Here is a 26,479-nt window from a genome sequence, read left to right as displayed (position 1 = left end):
GTTCTCGCACCCACACTTTTTGGGATTTTCTTCTCCCTGCTGCTTTCACATGCGTTCAAATCCTCTGAAGAAGGAAATTTTCCTCCACACAAGATCAGGGGGCAGGTTGTTCAACCTTGCCCGTCTAAGAGCGAAGTCCAAAGTACGGAAAGTCCTCATCAGAGAACTCCTCTTTGCTGACGATGCTGCTTTAACATCTCACACTGAAGAATGCCTGCAGAGTCTCATCGACAGGTTTGCGTCTGCCTGCAATGAATTTGGCCTAACCATCAGCCTCAAGAAAACGAACATCATGGGGCAGGATGTCAGAAATGCTCCATCCATCAATATTGGCGACCACGCTCTGGAAGTGGTTCAAGAGTTCACCTACCTAGGCTCAACTATCACCAGTAACCTGTCTCTAGATGCAGAAATCAACAAGCGCATGGGTAAGGCTTCCACTGCTATGTTCAGACTGGCCAAGAGAGTGTGGGAAAATGGCGCACTGACACGGAACACAAAAGTCCGAGTGTATCAGGCCTGTGTCCTCAGTACCTTGCTCTACGGAAGCGAGGCCTGGACAACGTATGCCAGCCAAGAGCGACGTCTCAATTCATTCCATCTTCGCTGCCTTCGGAGAATACTTGGCATCAGGTGGCAGGACTATATCTCCAACACAGAAGTCCTTGAAGCGGCCAACATCCCCAGCTTATACACACTACTGAGTCAGCGGCGCTTGAGATGGCTTGGCCATGTGAGCCGCATGGAAGATGGCAGGATCCCCAAAGACACATTGTACAGCGAGCTCGCCACTGGTATCAGACCCACCGGCCGTCCATGTCTCCGTTATAAAGACGTCTGCAAACGCGACATGAAATCATGTGACATTGATCACAAGTTGTGGGAGTCAGTTGCCAGCATTCGCCAGAGCTGGCGGGCAGCCATAAAGACAGGGCTAAATTGTGGCGAGTCGAAGAGACTTAGTAGTTGGCAGGAAAAAAGACAGAGGCGCAAGGGGAGAGCCAACTGTGCAACAGCCCCAACAAACAAATTTCTCTGCAGCACCTGTGGAAGAGCCTGTCACTCCAGAATTGGCCTTTATAGCCACTCCAGGCGCTGCTTCACAAACCACTGACCACCTCCAGGCGCGTATCCATTGTCTCTCGAGATAAGGAGGCCCAAAAGAAAGAAAAGAACTTGTCATCAAATGTCAAATACTATTTCAGATCAATTTCCACTGACTCTGTAGCCCCATACTGCCACCTATGGATCCCAAGCTTGTATCAAATGATCCCCTTTAAAGTTCAGATGCATTTTCAAAACAAAAGTGGTTACTTGATGAATTAAAGAGAGTTAATGTGCTACCAGAAATCACGAAACATAGTTGCATGCGGCAAGAATTATTTTCTTTGGTGTTTGCAGTCATCATTTTTTGACAATTTATCAATGTTGGCCTATGTCAGAGCTTCGCAGGGCTTTTAAGTAAACTTTAAAAACATCACATTGTGGAAGAACTCTGTTGTACAATCCGACTACACTGTCTTCAGACTGCTGTCACACTCATATGTTCACATACTAGGGGTGGAGGGATGTTTTAGTGGTATTGTCACTGGACTAGTAACCCAGAGACCCAGTGTATTTCTCCAGGGACAGGGGTTCGAATCCCTCACAGCAGACGGTGACATTTGAATTGAATTAATATATATGGAATTAAAAGCTAGTCTAATGATGGCCATGAAACCATTGTCGATTGTTGTAAAAACCCATCTGGTTCACTCATGTCCTTTAGGGAAAGAAATCTGCTGTCTTAACCTGGTCTGGCCTACATGTGACACCAGACCCACAGCAATGTGGTTGACTCTTACATGCCCTCTGAAATGGCCTAGCAAGCCACTCCGTTGTACCTAACCGCTACGAAGTCAATGAAAAAGACCTGTCCCACCAGCAGGACAGACCCAGCAGAGGTGGGAGTCACCCTGGGAGTCCACAACATCAACTCTGGACCCCATGAAGTCTCATGGCATTAGGTCAAACATGGGCAAGGAAACCTCCTGCTGATTACCATCTACTGCCCTCCCTCAGCTGATGAGTCAGTACTCCTTCATGTTGAACACCACTTGGAAGAAGCACTGAGAGTGGCTAGGGTGCAGAATTCAGAGTCCATCACCAAGAGTGGGTCGGTAGCACTACTACTGACCGAGCTGGCCGAGTCCTAAAGGACATAGCTACCAGACTGCATCTGCAGCAGTTGGAGAGGGAAAAAACATACTTGACCTCGTCCTCACCAATCTGCCTGCTGCAGATGCATCTGTTAATGACAGTATGGGTAGGAGTGACCACTGCACAGTCCTTGTGGAGACAAAGTCCCGCCTTCACGTCGAGGATACCCTCCATCGTGTTGTGTGGCACTATCACCACGCTGAATGGGAAAGATTTCGAATAGATCTAGCAATGCAAAACTGGGCATCCATGAGGCACTGTGGGCCATCAGCAGCAGCAGAATTGTACTCAACCACAATCTGTAACCTCATGGCCCGGCATATCCCCCACTCTACCATTACCATCAAGCCAGGAGACCAACCCTGGTTCAATGAAGAGTGCAGGAGGGCATGCCAGGAGCAGCACCAGGCATACCTCAAAATGAGGTGTCAACCTGGTGAAGCTACAACAGAGGACTATCTGTGTGCCAAACTGCATAAGCAACATGCGATAGACAGAGCTAAGCGATCCCATAACCAATGGATCAGATACCAGGCCCGAATCCGACTAGACCCGACAACATGTGTCGGGTTCGGGTTGGGTCTCTGTTCCGAGTCCAACATTCGGGGTCGGGTTGGGCTTGACACTGCTGCCTCCGGGAAGTAATCTTCAATTCAACATTACGGTCAAGGCAGGAAACGTGTAGTCCAGACTCCGCACGCTGTAGTGAGCGTCTCTATGATGTCATTGCGCTCATGCTGTAGATTCCATACAGCCACAGCTGATTCTACACTACAGTGCTCTGTAGATGTAAAATGAATGCTGTCTCCTGGAAATGTTTCGCAGTGGAAAGTCCTGTAGCTGGAAAAGATAAATCTTCTGTTTGGAAACTTTTCAATGCTGTTGTTTTCCGCAATAGTAAAAATTCAAGTGGATTTGTACAATGCAAATCTTGCAAACGTCTACTAAAATATGTCACCTTTGCAGCAGCACATTGAAAAAGGTTGCACTCGACCCGCAGCAGGGCCAACTCAGTCGTACCTAACCTCGTTTGCACAAAAGAGTGAAATAAACATAGCCGCTCACAAGAAATCAGAAATGACAGACACATGCGTGAGTCTCTGTTGCAAGGACATTCGACCTTTCCAACACTCGACCCGAACCCGACACATGTCTCTGGTGAAGGGTTTGTTCAGCTAGCACAAGAGCTTATCAACGTGAGTGTTACATACGGTCGAGTATCAGCATCAAGTGTGTTACCAAATCCAAGTACAGTTTCAAGAAGGTGTCGTGATGTGGCTGAAGAAAATAGAAAACAATTAATTTCTCAGATTACTAAAGGATGTGAATGTGGGAATGACAACTGACCTGTGGACGGATGACTACCTTAAAATCCATTATCTGTCGATAACTTGTCATTGTGTCACAGTAGATTTTAAACTTAATGTTTAACAACAGTAATGTTTTCATTGAAAGACGCCAAAACATCAGGCGTGAGATTTTAAAGCTGCTCGTGAATACTTTTGGACTCGACCCAGAAAATTGGAATAAATTAATCTGGGTGATAGATCAATGCGCTAACATAGTGCTTGCTCTTAGACCACATCAACATCTGGATTGTCACGACCACATATATGACCCGCTCCTTCCACATTCACATGATCCAAAGGAATTAGCTTCCGAAGCTCCGGATGTTGCAGAAACTATAGATCATACCAAAGCCTTGGTGACAAACGTTAAACAGTCTGGTCTTGCTACACAGTTGTCTAAAACTTTAAATCCAATGGGAGAAAGGAGGTACAGTACTGTGTAACTGACACTGAATTCAATTCAGGATATTTATCATGAGCTGCACAAGAAACTGGAACAGCGTGGGGAAAACTCCAGGCTGGAAAACATCGCCCCCGGTGTCTTGCAGTTTTTGGTTGATTTCCTCTGACTCTTTTATGAAGCTCAGAGGGAACTCGAGGGAGACCCGTATCCTACATTGGACCTGGTCATTCCATGGTTTGAGAAACTTAACCGACTCTGTATGCCACTTTCTTCAGATATTTCAATGCAAGCAGTTGTCAGGCAACGGCACAGAGAGTGGCTTCTGACGAAAGTTTAAGTAAATGATGTGCACAAGATAGCAACATTTCTCAGCCCTAAATTTAATCAGCTGCTAATGTTGTCCAGCCATGATAGGGACGAAGTTCATTCTGAAGTGTACAGACTCATCAACAACTTTAAAAGAGAAGACCCTGTGAAGGAAACAAAAGTAATTGACAATAAACCTACAGCTGCCGAGAAAGCACGGACTGAATTTGCCGAATGGGAGAATGTTCATGAAGAAGTGGACACAAATGATGAAGTGCAGCAGTACACAGCACAGAGGCCCGCTGTGTTGGCGATGGCAAGCGAGTGTAATATGTTGGGTTGGTGAAAGGAACACAGTGTTGCATACTCTAAATTGGCCAGGCTGGCTAGAAGTATACTTTGCATTCCAGCGAGCAGTGGCAGCTGTGAGAGGAACTTCAGCGTAGCTGGAAGGACAATCGACCAGCGGAGGACTGCACTTGCCTTCCACTGTTCACTCTATTCTTTTTATACATGACAATTTATAACACCTTTTGTTCTTTTCTTATTTTTTGCCATGTCTGTAACTGAGACTACTTACTTGCTATGTCTGTAACTGAGACTACTAAATTAAATGTTCACCTAACTGCCTATTGGGTGCTTCGTTGAGAGTCGGCTATTTGTTTTCTTTTTAATCTACGGTTTGACGCGATTTCTTTCGGTTTTATCTGGTTATTATCACGGTGCTGTTTGTGGGAGATTGCTGTGGGCAATGGCTGCTGCGTTTCCGACTTTACAACAGTGAGTACAATTCACAAAGACCTTCACTGGGTGGAAAGTGGTTTGGGACGTTCTGAGGTTGTGAAAGGTGCTGGAGAAGAGCAAGTCTTTCTTTGTAGAGAGAAAATGGAGAATCTCATAAAGATTGCTAATAAATCATGAGGGAGTCAAGACGTTGTTTGAAAGTCCCAGAAGAGACAGGCTGATATTTCTGACAGAAAAGAGAAATACCGTGTGTATTTGAAAGTTAGTTCAGCTCCTAGAGGTGGGATCTTTAATTTTATATACTCAAGAAGTCGGGAGAAAGATGTTCAATAAATACATAACTGTACTTGATCGCTGTTAGATTATTTGTTTTTCATTTTAATACTTCAAATCAGGGCTTTTGGGAAGTTTTATCTCTTCTAAGACTGAACGGTAATCTTACAAGGGAACAAGACAGTCCAGTGTGTAAAAGCAATTAACAAGCAGCACTTGCTGATTGTTTATCTGGCAGTGCTACAAAAACTTACAAAGATCTCAAAGGACAGGTGGACACTGAAAGCTTTGGAGGGTTGAGATTCACCCATGGCATCAAATAATCTAGAGTCAGAATTTTTTTTTTTTTATAGTGATATTAACCTTTATGTAAAATTGTATTAAATGTCAATGCTAGAAATTGTTCAACATACTTTGTCAACACTAACATATCTGTTTTAATTTTTGGTTTGTAGGCTAGTTGAGGTACTGGCCATTATGTGCAAGCTGATCAACCAGAAGTCTTCAATCAAACAGTACTGCAGATCTGCAGTGCTGCAGACTAATGATCAGACAGCACTGGGAATCTACAGGACTGTACAATAACAATCAAACAGCACTGGGAAAGCCTGCTCTCTGATCTGCCATTTTTCCAATCAATCAATCTTTCCTTTCACTGAAATTTAGCTTCCAGTCCAATCTCCCTGTATTGAATTCACTGAGCTTAGGAGTAACAGTAGGAAAATAATTGGCCTCTGTGTTGCTCATGTTTAAATCTTCATAGCCTTGCACACCCACCCACCCAACTCCAAATCTCTACATCCCTACAACCCTCCGAAAACTGCATTGACTACAAAAGGGAGGGGGTAAGAAAATCACTCCGTCTGTACCCCATGATCACTACCCAAGGAACTCGGCCACAAAGTGCTCGTGTGTGAAAGTTGGGGTTGGGGCGTTGATTCCTGGTGACGGGATCAGGATAAGATTCCCCGCAACTCCACCTGCAGGATAGTCTGCTGCCGGAACGGATTAACCGGATCACAACATCTGGACAAGGTAGAGCACAATAACCTGTTTGATATCATTAACTTTGTTTCGATAGTCGGGTCGGGTCGGGTCAGGAACGATAAAGAATTAAAGGACTCAGGCCCGGGTCGGGTTCGGGTTGGGTGTGGTCAGGTCGGGTCGGGTTTCAATTTTATACCCGAGCAGTCCTTTAAATACGACAGTGATGATCGACGGCAGAGCATTTTCCAAGCACTGAACAAACTCTCCCTATCACATCTGTCCCTGACTCCAGCTGTACGATGGTCTGAGCTGCGAGGCTAATTTGCTATGTTGAAGTAAGTTTGAACAGTTTCTCTGAGAGACCCCAGTCTGAGGGTTGTCATTTAATAGACTCTTGTTGCTTCTCCCACTGCTCTGGGTATTAATTGCTCCATTATGGGCTGTCTCCCTAGTTACTGCATTGCCCTAAAGCAACCGCCCATTATAATGTCATCAACTCCAAGTTACAGACAATTCCTAGGCCCCAATATTCACGAGAGGTCCTAGTGTACGTAACAATAGTACAGTGGAATGAAATTCGATATAAATGTTTAAATTAAATAAAACTTATCACCCTCCTAATGTCACTCCTGATATTATTGGCAAAGCCTCTGTAACCAAAAGAGTGATCGAGATGGTCAGACAAAACCAACTAATTGTATTCACACTGAAGATCATCATCACAAATTGACTCTATTCAGATCTGAAGAACATAAACCTTCACAAGACAAGTGTTGGGCACAACCCAGAATGTTTCTTCAAAGTATATCCTGGGGGGAGGGGGAAGGGGGGAGAGAAATAAAAGTTTCCGACTTGATGTGAGTGCAGGTGCATTGATGAATAAACCATTGCTGTTCTGTGTAATGGTTTTCCAGGGTGGCAGGGCTGAACTGGTGTAACAGTGTCAGCAGAGAATAGGGAAATGGACCCAAAAAGGAGCTCTCCGATTCCACTCAAGCTGTGCTGGACGTCACATTAGAAAGTTTAAGGCACAGAAAGAGGCCACTTGGCCCATCGAGTCTGTGCTGGCCAGAAAACGATCCACCCATTCTAATCCCACCTTCCAGCATTTGGTCCGTAGCCCTGCAGATTACGGCACTTGAGATTCCTTTTGAATGAGTTGAGGGTTTCTGCCTCTACTACCCTTTCAGGCAGTGAGTTCCAGACACCCAGCACCCTCTGGGTGAAAAAGTTTTTCCTCATCTCCCCTCTAATTTTTCTACCAATCACTTTATATCTATGCTCCGTCACTGACCTCTCTGCTAAGGTGAACAGACCCTTCACCTCCACTCTATCCAGGCCCCTCACAATTTTGTACATTTCAATCAGATCTCCCCTCAGCCTTCTCTGTTCCAAGGAGAACAACCCCAGACTATCCAATCTTTCCACATAGCTGCATTTTTCCAGTCCTGGCAACATCCTCGTAAATCTCCTCTGTACCTTCTCTAGTGCAATTTCATCCTTTCTGTAATGAGGTGACCAGAACTGCACACAGTACTCAAGTTGTGCCCTAACCAATGAGTTATACAGTTCCAGCATAACCTCCCTGCTCTTATATTCTAGACATTAGCTAATAAAGGAAAGGATTCCATATGCCTTCTTTACCACCTTATCGACCTGTCCTGCGACCTTCAGGGATCTGTGGACATTCACCCCAAGGTCCCACATTTCCTCTACACTCCTCAGTATTTTCCCACTATTCGTGTGTTCCTTCGACTTGTTTGACCTCCTCAAATGCATCACCTCACACTTCTCCAAGTTGAATTCCATTTGCCGCTTTTCTGCCCATCTGACCAGACCATCAATATCTTCCTGCAGCCTAAGCTATCCTCCTCGCTATCTACTACACGGCCAATCTCTGTGTCGTCTGCAAACTTCTTGATCATGCCCCCTACATTTACGTCCAAATTGTTAACATATATCACAAAATGCAGGGGACCCAGCACTGAACCCTGCGGAATGCCACTGGAAACAGCCCTCCAGTCGTGAAAATAGCCGTCAACAATTACCCTTTGTTTCCTGCCACTGAGACAATTCTGTATCCACCTTGCTGCATTTCCCTGGATCCCATGGCATTTTATTTTTTTAACCAGTCTGCCATGTGGGACCTTGTCAAAAACCTTGCTAAAATCCATGTAGACCACATCAACTGCACTACTTCTTCAAAAAATTTGATCCAGTTGATCAAACAAGATCTTCCCTTAACAAATCTATACTGATTATCTTTGATTAATCTGTGCCTTTCTAAGTGACAGTTTATCTTGTCTCTCAGAATAGATTCCAATAGTTTGCCCACTACTGAGGTTAGACTGACTGGCCTTAATTATTCAGTCTGTCCCTCGCTCTCTTTTTAAACAGAGGTACAACGTTAGAAATTCTCCCGTCCTCTGGCACCACACCTGGATCCAGTAAGGACTGGAAAATGTTAGCTGTGTCCTTTGAAGAGGGGGGCAGGTGTAATTTCATTCCTCTGTTGATAAAACTGGGGATAACCCCTGTCATCCTCATAGATCAATGAACAAAGCATATTATACTATTGTATTAATGGTTCCCTTCAACATGAGCAAGTTTGGAGCTGACATCTGTCAGGTGACACTGGGCCAATTCAGAGTCACTCCTATTGGTCCGAATAAAAAAGGCCCTCCTGGCAATAAATCCATGAGTTCTGTCATTGGGTGTAAATTGTGGAGATTGGGGCTGGTTAATTGGCTCAATGTTGCTGCTTCTGGGATCATTGGTGTCAGGTGACTGCAGGTTGTGTGTATAAAAGGAGCTGGTTGGTGGGTGAAGGGATGGTTGAGTTGTTTGGTATCATGGGGGATTTTGCAGTGAGGGGTTTGTTCCCAGTGCTGGTGTTAGTTGGAGTTGTCTGTTGTTCTGATACTTGGCAACAGTTTCGAGACCAGAGGTTTCCATGGAGAATAGTAAAAGCCACCCCTGTGCCTCAGAGAGTCCCTCCAACTGGGTCTCCCTTTGGTTCCCATTTCCGTGTGTCTGAGGGTCGAAGTGTGTCTCCACTGCAGACTGTGACGGTGCAGTGTGGAGAGCAGAACCTGCTGGTCAGGGTCCAGATGGATTTATTTGGAACCAGGCACCTGATTAAAGCTGCTGACCTGACCCTGGGGACAGCAGGTTGTCGGCCAACCAGGATCTACTCTCAGAACCACACTGTCCTCTTTGACTATGGGCTCCATGAGTGTGGCAGCAGATTGCAGGTAATGTTGACTCTTGTTCTAACCTTGGTGATTGTTCCCCACTGTTCATTCTGACACTTGGTGAATCCCATTGATGCTTGTTTCCTACTTTATAAAACCACAAGCAGCATTCAATTATCCAGTGGGCCTTGCTTAATCTTGTAGCTCCTATTCTCCCCAACTTTGATTATCTACCCCATTGGCCTTGAACTTTTATTGGTATTCCTCCATCTTGATTTGTGAATTTTCACCTTTATTGCCCTTCATTTGGGTCACAGATTGAATGTTAAGCTTGAAGCTTCAATTTTATCTAATCTATTTGCTATTATAAGTTAGCACTAAGAATTGAGCTGTAGTATACTAAGGGGGACCCCACATTTCCTCTCCCTGTGAACAGAACACATGGGTGCAAATTACAGTCCATTTATGGCTCCTTTCATTGTTAAAATATCAACTTTTTTGCTTGTTGCAATCTCTTCACACTCTCTACTGAGACTTGACACTAGCCCATGAACAAAAGTCTAGTTCAACCACTGGAGTCTGCTTGACCATTCAGTGATTTTGGGGATTAACTTCTACGTTTACTCTGCTTTCTACCCTTGTGTGCCTCGATTCCTCTCGTGCCCCAAATCTTGCCTGTCTTGAATATCATTAAGTAGATCTGACTTAGTTGGAATAATCCAAATGCTTTATAATTCTCTAGACATTTCTTTGCTCTGACCTAAATGCCTGACCCTTTGCCTGAAAGTGGCCCTAGGTCTGGATACTCCAGCTGGGGGAAATGGTATCCCAGCATCTAGCTTTTCATTCCCTGTAGAAATGCAATCTCTCCAAATTTTATTTTGAACTGAGCATAATCTCCATTTCAGACCAGATTGTCATTCCTTTTACCTGATTTCTTTCAGATGGCTGGAGATTTCTTGGTCTACACCACCCACCTGAACCACACCCCCCAGTATCATGGATCTGTCATTGTGAGAACAAATGGAGCTGTCATTCCCATTGAGTGTCATTATTTTAGGTGAGAATATTTACCTGATTGTAGATATGATCTGGAGATGGGTTTTCTCAATTTGTCCTAAAATGACACTCTCTTCCTTCCAGGAAGGGCAATGTGAGCAGTAACCCCATCAAGCCCACCTGGATCCCATTCAGCTCCACCAAGTCTGGAGAAGGGCATCTGTCATTCTCACTGCGCCTAATGAATGGTATGTGATGGGTGGATGGGGAGTGATTTCCTGTACTCACCCACTGGGAGTTGTACCCACTGTCTCCAACCCTTGTCCTCTTGTACTTCAGATGACTGGCTTACAGAGCGCACCTCGACTGTCTACTACCTGGGTGACCTCATTCACATTGAGGCCTCTGTTTCAATAACCAACCACATGCCCCTGAAGCTCTACATTGACCGCTGTGTAGCTACATTGAGCCCAGACAAGGATTCCACCCCGAGATACAGCATCATTGACTACAATGGGTAAGGAGCTCTCTGCTTTCTCCAGCTGCTCCCATCTCAATGGCTTCACTTGATTCACTTCATGTCCCTCTTTGAATCTTTCTCCAGTTGCCTCCTGGACAGCAAAGCTGAGGACTCCTTTTCTACCTTCGTGTTGCCAAGAGACGAGCGTGAGCTGGACAAGCTCCGGTTTGACCTGGATTCTTTCCGCTTCTTTGGAGATGACCGTTCCTTGGTAAGAGGAATCTGATCATTGGGGTCTCCACATTGGGAGGGAGTCACTAAATGACTTGTGTTGAAATTTATCCTTCAGATTTTCATCACCTGTCACCTGAAAGTTGCTCCAGTGGATCGGAGAGATTCCATGAACAAAGCTTGTACTTTCCAGAAGATGCAGAATGTGTAAGTTCCCTTTCTCTCCTGAGGGATGTTGTCTGGAAAGGTGATGGACAACCTGGTTGAACAACTTTCTCTTGTTTAGCTGGACCCCATTGGAGCAATCCAACAATGACATTTGTGCCTGTTGCCATGTGGGTAACTGTGGTGCCACAAGGGAGTTTCGATTTCCTTCCAGAGGAAGGAGGGATCTTGTACCTGAAGCTGGTAGGACATTGATATTCTAGATGTGGGAGGTCTCCCTTTACCCCCTCTAACTGGCATGTTTGATATTGCAGAGAGTGAAGCTGGATTGAAGTGGGAGGGTGAGGCCTCACTTGGACCCCTGGTCATTCTGGATACTGAGGTGACTGACATGGCAACTGAGTCCTTGAATGAAGTTGAGCGAAGGCTGCAGGAGAGGTCTCCAGGTGGTGAGTTGGCTGACTGCTACTTTCCATTTTCCCTTCAGTGTTTCCTTCACTAACCATTGGTTTTTCATTGCTTTGTAGGTGTGAAGTCTGAGGTGGTCCTGATTGTGGCCCTGACTGTGACAGCTGTCTGTCTGATCTCTGCTTCATTGATCGCCTTGTTCCTGTACAGGAATCACAAGCAAACTCTGATCAACTAGTTATCAAATGATCAATAAAAGTGATTACTTGTATCTTGTGTGGTAGTTCATTGACCACTGGAGCCTGTTAGTTAAATGGGTCCATATATCTAATGACTGGGATTAACCTAAGCCCAGAACTTGACCTCTGGAATCACTCCTGGCAGAGGGAGTTTCACTTGAGTAGGTTGAACAAGAAATACAGTGAAGCTTCTCTATTTATTTGAGGAGGTTGCTGCTGAATTGCTTCCTGCATTTCAATCCCAGGCTCCTTTTATTGTCTCCTGCAGAGGAGAGATGTGAACAGGTCTATTCCTCCTGTGGAACTGCTCCTAAATTTGGCCAGTTGGGGTTTACTCTGGCTGCTTCCTTCTAATTGGCTATGCTCCTCCCAGAGAGGGAGCACAACCAATGGGTGGATCAGACATTATACATTGATTTATTTAGCTGCATTTTGTTAAATTGATTTGATTAAATTTTCACTTAACAGCCTGTTGACCATTGTGGGAATAGCTAATTTCAGTTCAAATTGCTGATCTCCAGGCCAATTTGGGTTAGGTAGATGGGACTAAACTGTCAATTGGCCTTGCAAATCATATTTTTGATTCCATTGTCCAACTGAATATGCAAATCAGGGGCCAAAACCGCCAACTCTGGTTCCCAAGTTACTCCATCGTGCTGAGTGACCACTGAGTCCCAAAAGGCTTCAGGTTAAACTTCCCAGTTGGGAGACCATTGTCCAAAAACTAATGGAGTTAAAGTTGGGTGAACTTGATGGAAGTTGTCTTACTGACTGGTCTGAACACTTTGTACAAGGAAGAAATAATTGTTTTCTAGTAGATTGTATTGTAAGTCAAGTTCAGCCACTGTTGCCAGCGAGTAAGATGGAGTTGTCTTGGCCAGGACTGATGTTACTACTTGTATTAAATGGGAGGAAATGTCTACTCGTGCAGCCCTGTGTCAACTAAGCCGTCTAATAATTTAGAGATAGTGGAGGGGCTGAGTGGTAGTGAGGTAGAACTGGCTGATGTCAGTGTATGTGAAACTGACTGTTTTCAGATGATATCACCAAGGGAAGCATGCAGGTAAGAAATAAAAGGGGCCAAGTATAGATTCTTGGGGCAAACTAGAGGTAATGGTTCTGGACTGGGAAGAGAAGCTACTGCAGCTACTCTGGCTGGGACTGGATAGATAGTAAAATCAGGCAAGATACAGGTACAAGTTCAGGGCTAAGGGAAAGCGCAGCTGGTGGAGGGGGGGATATTTTCACAAGTTAGGTGTGGACTAGAGGGGAAGTAATTGGCAAATGTGGCTGAATGCAATTGAAACCATCGAGTGACTTATTTTCTTTTTGCACTTAGATGTAAAGTTCTCTCTACACTCTCTCTCCATTCCCACCACCCCCCTGCCCCCAATATTGAATACTCCCTGGACAGGTACAACACTGGGTTAGATGCAGAGTAAAGCTCCCTCTACACTGTCCCCATCAAACACTCCAGGACAAGTACAGCACAGGGTTGAAGTGTAAACATCATGTGGCCTATGTACCTGCATTGAGAAAGATTTCAGTTTCTGGCTCCAACTCCTGATTTTTGGTGTCTGCTACCAAGCAGGGGTTGGGGGAATCTCCTGTGGCATTGCTCCAGGGATGAGTAACAGCACCATCCTCAGTCCCAGGCTGGGTAGAGTGCCGGGTGGGGTGGAATGCAGACAGGAAGTTGGGGTTTTTCTGCACCTGCTGTCTTTGTCTAATTTTGCTTTGTTACTTTAGACATGTGTACACAGGCATTAGTTTAAATGAAGAATAAGGTCTTTAGTGATACATCACACGATGATTCCAAAATGTGGACATAAATCTTTAATGAGCTCCTATTCAATATGTGAACTCAAGTCACATCACAATCTAGAATCTATCATAATCTTATACTAAATCAAGGAACTGCCATTCCTATGTCCACCAGTCTCTTCTCTCTGTCCTTATTTGGTGAATATTTGTGCAGTCAATTCTGCCTGTTGAACAGTTTTGCCCAGTGTAGTCCTTATTTACAAACTCGCCACCCATAGTGAATCAAAATTCCCGACAGTGTAAGAACTGGGTGGATCATTGTGTCTGTCGCCCCAGTAGCTGTCGGGCTCCATCTGCGCAGTGACTCCCAACAGCTCCCATGTCCAATCTGATCCAACACTGTGTGAACGTTCCCAATTTCAGCCGTGTGATGCTTCTTGTCCACAACGAGTTGCTAAAACCTTACACTTTTCTGCATCTCCTTCCTCCAAATAGCAACACGATGAGGGTTGATGTTGGGTGGCTGCAGACTCGGGTTCTTAGGGTGCAATTTTAAAGTATGTTGGTCTGTGATCACTTTGTATTGACTGAATTGTAAATAACCACACTCCACAATTAGAGATTGATGAGAATAAGATGCACCTTACAGCTGTAGGTATATCTGGATACAGTATTAATAACACAAAGGTTACAAGGATGCAAATTGTGTACATAATCTCAAACTCCATATACACAATTCCAAAATGCCAATTATTTCTCTGACAATCTCACGTCCCAGAATAAGAGACTCTCACGCAATTCACAGCAACCAGAATTTCACCGTGGCAGCAATGAAAGACCGGTTTTCACAACTTAATATGTTAATCAAACTGAACGTGTGCTCCTCAGTGTCTCAGGAGCTGAAGAGACATCTGACTGCTTCTCCTCCGTACATAATGTCACCACTCATAGGGGAGACGGTGGAGGAGGTGGTTAATGTCATTGGGGAAGGAAATCCGCCATCCTTACCCGGTCTGGCCTACATGTGACTCCAGACACACAGCAATGCGGTCAACTCTTAAACTGCCCTCTGAAATGGCCTGGCAAGACACTCAGTTCAAGGGCAACAAATGCTGGCCTTGTCAGTGACGCCCACATCCCATGAAAGAATGAAAAAACTTGAACCGTGCGGATTTGGGACTCCAAAGTTAGAGATGATAAAGTGGGATGTGGAAAGGAGCAGTGACCGCACTCCGTGTCCCAAAGCCCCCTTGTCAACTTTTGGAGCTGTAGTTTCTGCTCTCATGGACTTACAATCTCACCTCACTTTATTTTAGATGAGAATTGAGGATGAAACACAATTCCCACAACATGGAGAAATAATAAAAAGGGGAAGAGAGTTTCAATCTGGCAGTGGTAATTAGAGTAACCAAAGTGGGTTTTAAAACCTGATGATTGTCAGAGGTCAGAACGACTCTGGGAGATAAGGAGTCTCCGAGCTTTGAGATTATGGGGTCAAATCAGTCAATGCTACCATTGTCTAGATTCCAAAATATTGGGGAAGGAGGGAAAGTCAGTCGGAGTCTATGTTTGGTCTGATTATAATCTTGCCATAATTTGGGACAGATTCCCCTCTACTATAAAGTCATCTTTCCAATATTGTTTCCCTTTCTGAAGCCCCAGTTCCTTGGTACAGAATTCCCACATCTGGGGGGACAGCGATGGATTTACAGACAGTAGGCAGATTACATTGCCTTGTAAAGGAGGCAGGTTTTGCAGCTGAGAGAGGAAGACACTTTTCACAGCTGATAAATCTTTCCCAAACATGTCTATTCTGTAAACATAGTTTCCCATTGGATCTCTGTAGGGAGCTGTGCCCAAACTCACAGCACGTGTGTTCTCCTTTCTATCTGCTATCCAGCTGATATCCCGCTTCAGTAAAATATCCAGGTTGCTCTCCAGTGGTTTGAATACGCCTCCTCTGTGAACGATTCTCCTGCCCGGCAGCACTGTGTCAATTACGGTTCTGTTCAGGAATACCGACCTCACTTCATCTGGTTGCAGGGAGATCGGTTCCCAATATTCAGCCCCACTTTTCTTCATGTTACTGATCAGCTCACTCTTCAAAGTGGGAACATTTATTGATGGAAATCGAAGAGAAATCAAGGACTGGAAACAAAAGATATCGGGGAAAGGGTTAGTGATGAAATGTGAGATGAGGATTAAATATTAAATACATGAAATTTAATGCAAAGTGATACATTTTGGTCAGGAGCACGAGGAGAGGCAATACAAAATAAAGGGTACAATTCTAAAGGGGCTTCCGGAACAGAGGGACCAGGGGGCTATGTGTACACAAAGCATTGAAAGTGGGTAATAAGGCACATGGGATCCTGGGCTTTATAAATAGAAGCATTGAGTCGAAAGACAAGGAAGTTATGAAGGATCCTTATAAAAACATTAGTTTGGCCTCAACTGGAGTATTGTGTCCAATTCTGGACACTACATTTAGGAAGGATGTGAAGGCTTTAGAGAGGATGCAGAATAGATTCACGAGAATGGTTCCAGGGATGAGGAACTTCAGTTACGTGGATAGATTGGAGAAGCTGGGGCTGTTCTCCTCCGAGAAGAGAAGGTTGAGAGGAGATTTGATAGAGGTGTTCAAAATGATGAGGGATCTAGACAGAGTAGATTGGGAGAAACTGTTCCCATTGGCAGAGGGGTCAAGAACGAGAGGACAATGATTTAAAGTGAATGGCAAAAGAACCAAAGGCAACATGAGGAATTATTTTATTTACACAGCGAGTGGTTACGATCTGGAATTCAGAAGCTGAGAGGGTGATGGAGGAAATATCAGCAGGGCTACGAGGAAAGGGAGGGGAGAGTGGGACTGACTAAATTGTTCTTGCAGAGAGCCTGCACGGACATGATGGGCTGAATGGCCTCCTTGTGTGCTGTTATCATTCGATGATTCTATATTATTCACCAGTGGAATGTTTAATAGTAAAAATATTCAGAGAATCTCTCACTATCTCCTTCTTGTAAAATATGCATTTCTGACGAGCCTTTTCTGTCTGAAACTATTTTCCAGTATAACAGAATTTGTTTATTACTGGGGCTTGTTAAAATATTCCGGGTGAAATCATTATGCTAATCAATGCAAACCTATGTGAGAGTTTAGCTGCATGTTAATCGCACCTGTTTGCCTCGTGGATGAAATCCCTTGAAAATGTCTTGCCCTGTGACACCGCTCTGGTTTTTCACCTCCGGGTACCTCGCTCTTACACACTCGAGAATGTGTTTGTGAATCAGCCGTCCAATTCCTTTGCCCCTTTCTGAAGGATGAACATTTAATGCTTCCATTGCAGCTGTCTGTCCATCATCCACGATGTGAGCAGAAACCAGAGCGACCTGGAAATAGAGAGGAAGACAGGGAGGATTCCCACTGGTGTCCATGTATCAGAAGCACAAGTGTATAAAGCAGAGCGACTGACCTGTTCTTTCTGCCTGATGCTATGGGTTTACATTGGTGTTTCACCTGAAACACTCCAAACTTCTAAGACTTTGCTTCAGATTTCCATCATCTGCAGATCTTTTGCCATTTGGTTTTAAAGAAAAGCAAATCCAGAGTGCGGAGAGAACATTCTAGAATCCAACAGCACAGGAGGCCATTCTACCCATCAAGCCTGTGCCGGCTCTCCAATTAGTCCCACTCCAGCCTCCCACGTTTTCATTCAATTTTCTCAATGTTTGGGGCCTTGGATAGTGAGGAGAGAGGGGGTAAATGGGCAGGTATTACACCTCCTGCGATTGCAGGGGAAGGTGACGTGGGACGGGGACGAGGTGGTGGGGGGTAATGGAGGAGTGGACCAGGGTGTCACGGAGGGAACGATCCCTTCGGAATGCTGACAGGGGAAGGGAGGGGAAGATACGTTTGGTTGTGGCATCACACTGGATGTGGCGGAAGTGGCGGAGGATGATCCTTTGATCTGGAGGCTGGTGGGGTGGAAAGTGAGGACAAGGGGAACCCTGTCGCGGTTCTGGGAGGGAGGGAAGGGGTGAGGGTAGAGGTACGGGAAATGGGCCGGACACAGTTGAGGGCCCTGTCAACCACAGTGAAGGGGAATCCTCAGTTGAGGGAAAAGGAAGACATATCAGAAGCACTGTCGTGGAAGGTAGCATCATCAGAGCAGATGCGTCTGAGACGGAGAAACTGGGAGAATGGAATGGAGTCCTTACAGGAGGCAGGATGTGAAGTGTAGTCGAGGTAGCTGTGGGAGTCAGTGGGCTGATAATGAATATTATAAGCTCTCGTGCTCACATCTCTGTCCTGGGATTCCAGTGAACATCAACGCAAGCTCGACGAACAGCATCTCATTTACCGATTAGACACTGCAGCCTGCCGGACTGAACATTGAATTCAATAATTTCAGAGCATGATGGGTCCCACCCCCTTCTTATGTCTATGGAGGAGTTGAGGAAAATAGCTGAGCAGTGTGGGATCACTGTACGTGGCAAGGCTCGGAAGTCTGAACTCCTAAGGCTAGTGGCCGACCATTTTCCCCTTGAATCTGAAGAAGCAGAAGCAGTGTTAGAAGCAGACCCAGACAGGGTACTGCTAGAAAAGATACAATTGGATCAAAGGAAACTTGAATGAGAAGACAGGGAAAGACAGATAGAGAGAGAGAGACAGGAGAGGGAGAAAGAGAGAGCCTTCCAGAAGGAAAGGGAAGAAATAGAGAGAGAAGAGAGAGAGAAAGAAAGGCAGCAGAAGGAAAGAGAGAGAGAGGGAGACAGAGAAAGAATATGCCTGAAAGAATCCAAAGAAAGAGAGCTGAAGTGGCTTGAGTTAACTAGGGGGTGACAGAGTAACCCCAGTGAAAGCATGGTCAATATGCAGGAGCATAATTCAGAGCTGGGTACGAAATTGTTAAAACTCGCCCAACTCATTCCAAAATTCAATGAGGAAGATTGGAAACGTTTTTTGTGTCTTTTGAGAAACTGGCAAGGCAGCTAAAATGGCCAGCTGCGACCTGGTCTCTCTTAATACAAAGCAAGCTAACTGGAAAAGCCCATGAGGTTTATTCCTTGTTGCCAGATGAGAGTTCTCCTCAGAACATATGAATTAGTACCCGAAGCCTACAACCAAAAGTTTAGAGCCCTCAAAAAGCAAGTTAATCAAACTTATCTGGAGTTTGAAAGAAGTAAGCAGCTGACTTTTGACCAGTGGCTGGTTGCTCTTAAAATGCAGCTCAGCTATGAGACTCTCAGAGAAGTAGTTCTGTTAGAGGAATTTCAAATATCTCTCCCACTCACAATAAAGACCCAGGTAGAAGAGCAGTGGGTTCAGGGAGCCATTCGGGACCATGAGTTTGCTTTAATTTTTAGGGCGGTTTTCCCGGGGACAACCTTTCCTAATCACCCCCACAAATCCGAAAGGGAAGAAGGGTGAGAAGGTGATATCTGCCCAGGCAGTGCTGGGAGAGAAAGGAAAGCAGGAGACACGGGCAGGTCTGGGGGTTGGGGGGTCCTCCTCTAGCCAAAAAGGAAGGTGCTATGAGCAAGAGGACCTGCATGCTTCCATTGTAATAAAGCAGGGCATTTTAAAGCTAACTGCTGGAAACTAAAGGGAAAACCAGTAGAGTTAAACAGGGCACACCCGCTCAGTGAAGACAGAATCCTGATGGAAGGCACAGAACAAGCTGTAACTGCATTACGAGTGCAACCCAGGAAGCTTACTGCGGCCAGTGCAAGAAAAGGTAATAAGATTCCTGAAGGTTATCAGGGTTTTATGTCTGAAGGGGAAGTAACCCCATACCCCTCGAGTGGAGCAAGCAAGCCCATAGTGATTCTCAGGGATACAGGAGCCTCTAGATCCCTTTTCATGGGAAAAGGCCTGACCTTTCCCCCAGAGAGTGCAGTGAACACCACAATGGTGGTGAGTGGTATTGGAGGGCCGTGTATACCTGTACCTGTACACTGGGTACACCTGGAGTGCGACCTGGTTTCGGGACCAGTGACCATAGGGATTGTCTCTAGTTTGCCTGGGGACAGGGTTGACCTGCTCCGAGGTAATCTGGAGGGAGCAAAGGTGGTAGCGCCCCCAGTAGTGAAAGAATGACCGCAGGAGGTCAGAGAGACAGGGCGGTGGCAGAAGACGGTCTCCTGCAGTTTCCCTGAATGTGTAGTGGGTCAGGCCATGATCAAACCAGCTCCCCCAGAGGAGACTGCATTGGCGCTGCAGGCAGATGACCAGGCCTGCCTGTCCGAGACTTTCTTTGGAAAGTTAGGAGACCCAGGGAATGAATTAAATGGATTTTCCCCAGCTGAGACTTAGCGTGCCAAAACAGTATTGCGAGAGTTAGCACAGACTGCCCAGTCTGAAAATGAAGCAGAGGGAGTCCCTGATTGCTACTATTTAAAGAATGAGGTAATGGTGAGGAAATTGAGTTCTCCTCACAGATCTGAGGGCAAGGAGTGGACCGTAGTCCACCAGTTAGTGGTGCTGCAGAGGTACCGGGGAGCAATATTAAGAAGGGCCCAAGAGACTACCGTGGCTGTACATCTGGTATACGAAAGACCAAAGCCCGCATAAGACAACAGTTTGACTGGCCAGAACTCCACAAAGATGTGGTGGAGTACTGCAGGAGTTGTCACGTGCCAGGTTGAGGGGAAATAGCAATCTGCAGTGAAACCTGCACCCCTAAGTCCCGTACCAGTGTTAGGAGGACCCTCCAGCAGAGGGCTGGTGAACTGTAAGGGACCCCCGCCGAGAACAAAAGGGGACAGGCAGGCACACGGTTGGCAAAAGTGTGGAAAGAGAAGGGGAAAAAGTGACCAAGAGGGCAGGTTAAAGGAAACATTGGCACCTAGAAAAGACAATTCTAATCGGCTTTAAGATTGATGAATGAATGGAAGTGAATGAGAGAAATGCATGGTTTTTCTTTCTGTATCTTATATTTCTCTCAAACCTTTCAATGAAATGTGCCGTTTTTATTCAAATCACATTTCATTCCCCTGGGTGTGGAGGTGTCATGCAGACCCCCACCTGCCAAGAATGAGACACATATTTCACCACATGCACATTGATTTTTAAACTGTTAGTGGAGTAAAGAAAGAATTGGTTTAAGAAAAAACCACCAGACCCTTGACTGGACAGACATTTGCATAGTAACAGACTGTAATTGGAAAAGTCAAAAAGGGGCCACTCCCTGCTTCAATTTAATCCATAATGGACTTTTGATTACCAGACGTTGAAGGTGGAGAGGTTAGCATTCCATGTTAACTGCTAAGATGGCCGAATACACAAACAGACGTGGTCAGACCAGTTTGGTCACATGACTAACTGGCTTTTGGAGTTTTTTGAATTTGAACTTGCCACAGAGAATTTGAACTCAGAAAGCTGCTTGCTCCTGGATTGAAAAGACCTCGCTCCTGTTTGCTCATCTCTTTCTCACCAGCTTTGGAATCCATTGAAGACACAGGAACCCCAAGAGAGAAAAGTCTCCTACAGTGAACAAGGTTTAAGAAGAATACTGGGCCCCAATGAAAAGCAAGAATTACCAACAAGCAAGAACTACCTATAAAAAGGACTACAGTGAGCTCGAAGCACAGGAACAAGAAATTCTTCTGATATTGCCTCAAACCTCTCCACTTTATTTTTCTTCTGCTCTTTTCTGTCTCTATTTGCATGTGCGTACCACTTATGCATGCCAGTGTGGGGCGCGCCTTGTATCAGTAGTCGCTAACCGAATTAGAGTTTAAGTTTAGGTTTTAATAAATTTCGCTTTTCTTCTTTAAACCTAAGAAAGCCTGTTTATGCTCATTTCTTTGCCTTATAATTGGAAAGTGGTGAACAAGGATTCACCAAAGGGGGAGCTCAAAACACAGTGTGTTTAAAATTAAACCCTTGTTACAATAAGACCAGGTGACGGCTGAGATAAACCCCTAGACATCTTTCTCACCTGGTCGTAACAGGACAAAATTGAACAAAAACAGAGATTTGTGGTGAATGGCTGTTTTTCAGACTTGAGAGGGATATACTGTGGTGTTCCCCAGGATTCAGGACAAGAACAACTGATGTTTTTGATACCATTAATGACGTAAAATTGCAGGTAGAGGGCACGGTTTTGGAATTTTCCGTATATGTGAAACATCTTGTAGATGGTACACACTGCTGCCACTGTGCGTCGGTGGTGGAGGGAGTGAATGTTGAAGGTGGTGGATGGGGTGCCAATCAAGCGGGCTGCTTTGTCCTGGATGGTGTCGAGCTTCTTGAGTGTTGTTGGAGCTGCACCAATCCAGGCAAATGGAGAGTATTCCATCACACCCCTGACTTGTGCCTTGTAGATGGTGGACAGGCTTTGGGGAGCCAGGAGGTGAGTTACTTCCCGCAGGATTCCTAGCCTCTGACCTGCTCTTGCAGCCACGGTATTTGTATGGCTACTCCAGTTCAATTTCTGGTCAATGGTAACCCCTGGGATGTTGATAGTGCGGGAATTCAACAACCGTATTGCCATTGAATGTCAAGGGGAGATGGTTAGATTCTCTCTTGTTTGAGATGTCATTGGCTGGCACTTGTGTGGCCCGAATGTTACTTGTCACTTATCAGCCCAAACCTGGATATTGTCCAGGTCTTGCTGCATCGGGACACGGACTGCTTCATTATCTGAGGAGACACGAATGGTGCTAAACATTGTCCAATCATAAGCGAACATCTCACCTTATGATGGAGGGAAGTTCATTAATGAAGCAATGTCACACGGACACTTTCACCATTCCTCCACGACGATCACAGCAACAATCTCTGGGCTCTAACAATTAGTGAGATGATGGCTATCTAAAGAAAATGGTCCTGAGCAGAACGAGATACGATACAGGCCAATTAACAAGGAACGATGCAGCCAGATTTATATCGGCTTCCATTTTTGAGGAGACTGGATCAAAAGGTGCAGATGTTGTACCCAACTGTGACAAACTAGCAACGAATCCTTTGATCGGTTTTGATCCAATTCCTCTGTAACTGACAGACAAAGTTTTACCCTCAATATTAATGTGTTTATTATTGATATCACAGAGTGATTTCAGCTTCACTGATTTTGGTTGTAAATTATTTTAAATGGAGACAAGTGAAATTGTGATTTAAACTGGATTGATGCAAAGTGTAATCTAAAAATCTATAACAGGATTATTTTCACAATTCTAAAAGGAACTCACCACTCGACTGTTCCGTTTTGCTAAAATGACCATTCGGTTTCTCTCTTTGAGCCAGTGGTGGTAGGTGCTTGGCAAGTAATCTGTCTCGTTGACAAGGAGGGAGAGAACCTGCTCAAAATCCTCTTCTGTAGCCAGGGAAAAGTCCAGGTCTGACTCTGAGTACTTGACACATAAATAAAAGAAAAAGATTAATATCACAGCTGAATATAGCATGAGGTTTGGCTTCTGATTTACAGGCGGAATGCGATGATCCCAGGCCTCAGGGGCTGACAGTCACTCAGGCACCAAGTGCAGAGTTTCGTTTGGTTCGACAGTTCATGTCTGCGTCTATAGATGGTAGTTGAGTTAACAAACATGAAGAGCAACAACACGTATCAAGCACTATTAATATAGAAAACAATCTTATCCACTTCAGAGAAGCGTAATTGGACACAAATTGACACTGAAGCAAAGAAGGATATATATTAGGAGGACTAAAATGTTGGCCAAAGAGGTCGGTTTTCATGAATGGTCTTAAAGGAAGAGAAAGAGGCTGAGAGTTTAGGGAGAGAATTTCAGAGCTTGGGCTTCAGATGGTGGAAGGCACGGCCATCAATGGTGGGGCAAAGGCCGGGGAGGCACAAGAGGCCCGAGTTGCAGGAACGCTGATTTCTTGGAGGATTGTAGGGCTGGGGGAGGTTACCAAGATAGGAAGAGACACGACCATTAAGAGCTTAAACAGAAGGATCTGAATTTTAATCTACAGGACTTGGAGACATCGTCAGTCAGCGAAGGTGGGTGACCAGGACTTGGAAGGAGTTCAGTTACAGAGGTTTGGCTAAGGTGAAGCCCATGGAGGTAGCAGGCCGACCAGGAAAGCATTGGAATAATCGGCCCTGAGGCAAGTGTAGAGACAGGTGAAGTTATGGAGGTGGAAGTGTGCGGTCTTTAGGATGGAAAGGATGGGGCTGTCAGCAGCTCAGCTCAGGGTCAGATAGGATGAGGAGGGTGTAAACAATCAGCTTCAACTTTAGACAGTAGCCGGGCTGAGTGATTAAATTGGTGGTGAGGGAACGGAGTTTGTGTTGCAGGCTGTAAGACGATGGCTTCAGTCTTCCCAATGTGAAGACAGTTGCAACCCACCCAGGACTGGATGTTCTACAAGCAGGCTGACTATACAGAGGCAGAGATACTGGAGAGCTAGGTATCATTACTGTGTCTGTGAAACCTGATATCCTGTCTCCAGATGATGCTGTGGAGAAGCAGCATGGAAATAAAGAATAGGAGGGGGCGAAGGATAGATCTTTGTGGGGTCCTGGGGGTATTGGTGTGGGGTTCGGAAGAGAAACCATTCCTGGAAGTACTTTGGTTATGATTGGGTTTCTGAGTTAAGATAGGGAGGAACCTCAGGGGACGTTTGGCTTGGTGGGGAAGGGGTGATATGCCAGTGGCAGCCGAATAGATGCTTAACATTTTCCAGCCCAGGCCTGGCGATGGACGGAGAAACCAATTGTGTGCCAGTTACATTGAAGTCTGCTCCCCTTGGATTTGAGATGGGTGAAGATGTGGGTCACACCTGGAGGAACCAGGGTGAGAGAGAGAAAGAGTTTGACCAGGTGCAGGGAGACAAAGATGGAAATGAGAGAGTGATTGAGCAGATCGCCAGCTGCAGAAGTGTTAGAGTGAATGGATGGCCAAAGGCTAGACAATAGGGAGTTTGAAAGTGCCACTGTAAATGGAGTGTGGGAGAGTTTCATCCAGGGTGGATATCGCAATGACTGATGTTGGAATGGAGTTGGGAGATTGCAAGTGGTGAGTGATACGAGGAAGTGATCAGAAATGGTTTTGTCTGTGATGGAGATGAAGGGATTCGAGAGACTATGAGGGACGGCAAGGTCGAGGGAGTGGCCATGGAGATTGGTCATTAATTTATATGGAAGCAGAGGTTAAGGGAGGATCGGGAGGGAGTGAAATGAGAGGAGAGAGGGTACGGGCAGTTGAGATATAGTTTGAAATCACTGAGGACGAGGAGTCACCCAGTGCAGAGGCTGAGGGAGAGACGGAGTGAGGGGATCTCAGAGTGAGGTTTGGGTGGATGGTGGAAGACGTGGATTTTAAAGAAGAGGTGATAGGGGTGGAACAAAGTGAAAGAGTAAAAGGAGGAGAAGGTGCCAGAGGGGATGGGGTGGAGACCAAGGTCTGAGTTGGTGAGACCTCTGCACGGCCAGCATAATGAAAGGAGCTTGATATAACTTACCCCCCTGGTACAGCACATCCTCACTCCCGGCCGATCCATCAGTCGTGTACCTGGTGTTCTCCGGTAAGTGTGGATCCCAAAACCTGTCAGTGCCCTGGATACAGGAGGGCTGGATGTGAGATGTGTGGAAGGGCAGAGCATGGAGGCAAATAAAATGAACTTTCAATGTAGTAATCTGAAACTGCAACATCAGTTTCTCCATGGAAACCGACACCCAGGTCCATCTCACCACCACCTCTCTCGACCCCTGTACTGTCTCTAAATTGTCAGACTGCTTGTTCAACATCTAACACTGGATGACCAGAAATTTGCTCCAACTAAATATTGGGAAGACCGAAGCAATTGAGCTGAATTTAATGCCGGAGGCGGTGGTCATGACAGTGGGCCGGAAAGCTGGGGGCAACCCTGCCGCGACTGATTCCTGGAGCCCCGACACGATTCTATTCCCATCAGGCAATTAACTGCCTGGCATTGGCCACCCATCCCTTTAAGAGCAGAGATCCCGCATCCAGGAGCTGCCAGCAATTGGAGGGCCGGCAGCTCACCAGTCGCAGTGGTGACACTGGGAGGAGTGATCACTGCTGGGACTGCACCCGGCCAGGACCAACAAGATGGAACATGTCCCGGAACCCAGGGAAGTGGGGTCAGGTTGACCGGGGCCAGTCAGGCTGGGTTGTTAGGGGGATGTTGGCGAGGGCAGAGTGGAGGGTGTTTCAGTGGGGGCAGCTCTCTCCACCGGCTGTCCCCTCCATGGGCCACAGGGTGCCCGATCAGGAGGGCTCCCCACAACCCGAGCCCACATGGAGGACGACAGCTTTTACTGGGTAGACTTCCCACGTGCTGGAGGGACCCCCAACCCATCGGCCATTGGGGCTCAGGGCGTGAATGCCGTCCTCCACCATCCCCCCCCGATTGAACTAGATGGAGTCAGGAACGGCGACAGGCATTCCACGTCCCGCTTTCCCTTCCGATTCTACGGCCTCCTACGAACCTACGAATTCAGGCAGAAGCAGGCCATTCGGCCCCTCGAACCTGCTCTGCCATCAATAAGATCATGGATGATCTGTTTGTGTCTCGAATTCCACACTCCCATTTAACCTGATCTTTGATTCCCTTACCTAACAATATTCAATGACCCCGCCTCCACCATCTCCTGAGGCAGGGAGTTCCACAGTCGCACAACTCTCTGAGAGAAAAAAATTCTCCTCCTCTCTGTCCGAAAAGGGCGACCCCTAATTTGAAAACAGTGCCCCCTAGCTCTGGACTCACCCACAAGAGGAAACATCCTTTCCACATCCACCTTGTCAAGACCGTTCAGGATCTTATA

The 26,479-nt window shown here is 45.9% G+C and overlaps 2 protein-coding genes across 2 annotated transcripts; one reads left to right on the top strand and one right to left on the bottom strand.

Annotated features, from left to right (window-relative positions):
- Positions 1 to 3,150: 3,150 nt before the first annotated feature.
- Positions 3,151 to 11,956, top strand: LOC137357441 (zona pellucida sperm-binding protein 3-like). The gene is made up of 13 exons (XM_068023785.1): positions 3,151 to 3,364; positions 4,131 to 4,251; positions 4,357 to 4,599; positions 5,730 to 5,850; positions 9,324 to 9,515; positions 10,400 to 10,515; positions 10,599 to 10,702; positions 10,794 to 10,971; positions 11,059 to 11,185; positions 11,264 to 11,352; positions 11,432 to 11,540; positions 11,627 to 11,759; positions 11,838 to 11,956. Exons 1-13 carry the CDS (start codon positions 3,151 to 3,153, stop codon positions 11,954 to 11,956), a joined length of 1,866 nt encoding a protein of 621 aa, XP_067879886.1.
- Positions 11,957 to 12,600: 644 nt separating this feature from the next.
- LOC137357440 (histidine N-acetyltransferase-like) lies at positions 12,601 to 26,054 on the bottom strand. Its single transcript, XM_068023784.1, has 5 exons — positions 25,953 to 26,054; positions 22,917 to 23,078; positions 16,899 to 17,111; positions 15,312 to 15,869; positions 12,601 to 12,681 (listed from the first exon to the last, which is right to left on the bottom strand). The coding sequence occupies exons 1-5, from the start codon at positions 26,052 to 26,054 to the stop codon at positions 12,601 to 12,603; spliced, it is 1,116 nt and encodes a 371-aa protein (XP_067879885.1).
- Between the last annotated feature and the right edge of the window lie 425 nt (positions 26,055 to 26,479).

Source organism: Heterodontus francisci, chromosome 48 (assembly GCF_036365525.1).
Source record: "Heterodontus francisci isolate sHetFra1 chromosome 48, sHetFra1.hap1, whole genome shotgun sequence".
NCBI classification, from domain to species: domain Eukaryota; kingdom Metazoa; phylum Chordata; class Chondrichthyes; order Heterodontiformes; family Heterodontidae; genus Heterodontus; species Heterodontus francisci.
Note: the sequence above shows the minus strand (reverse complement) of the source record. Positions and strands in the feature narration are given on the sequence as shown.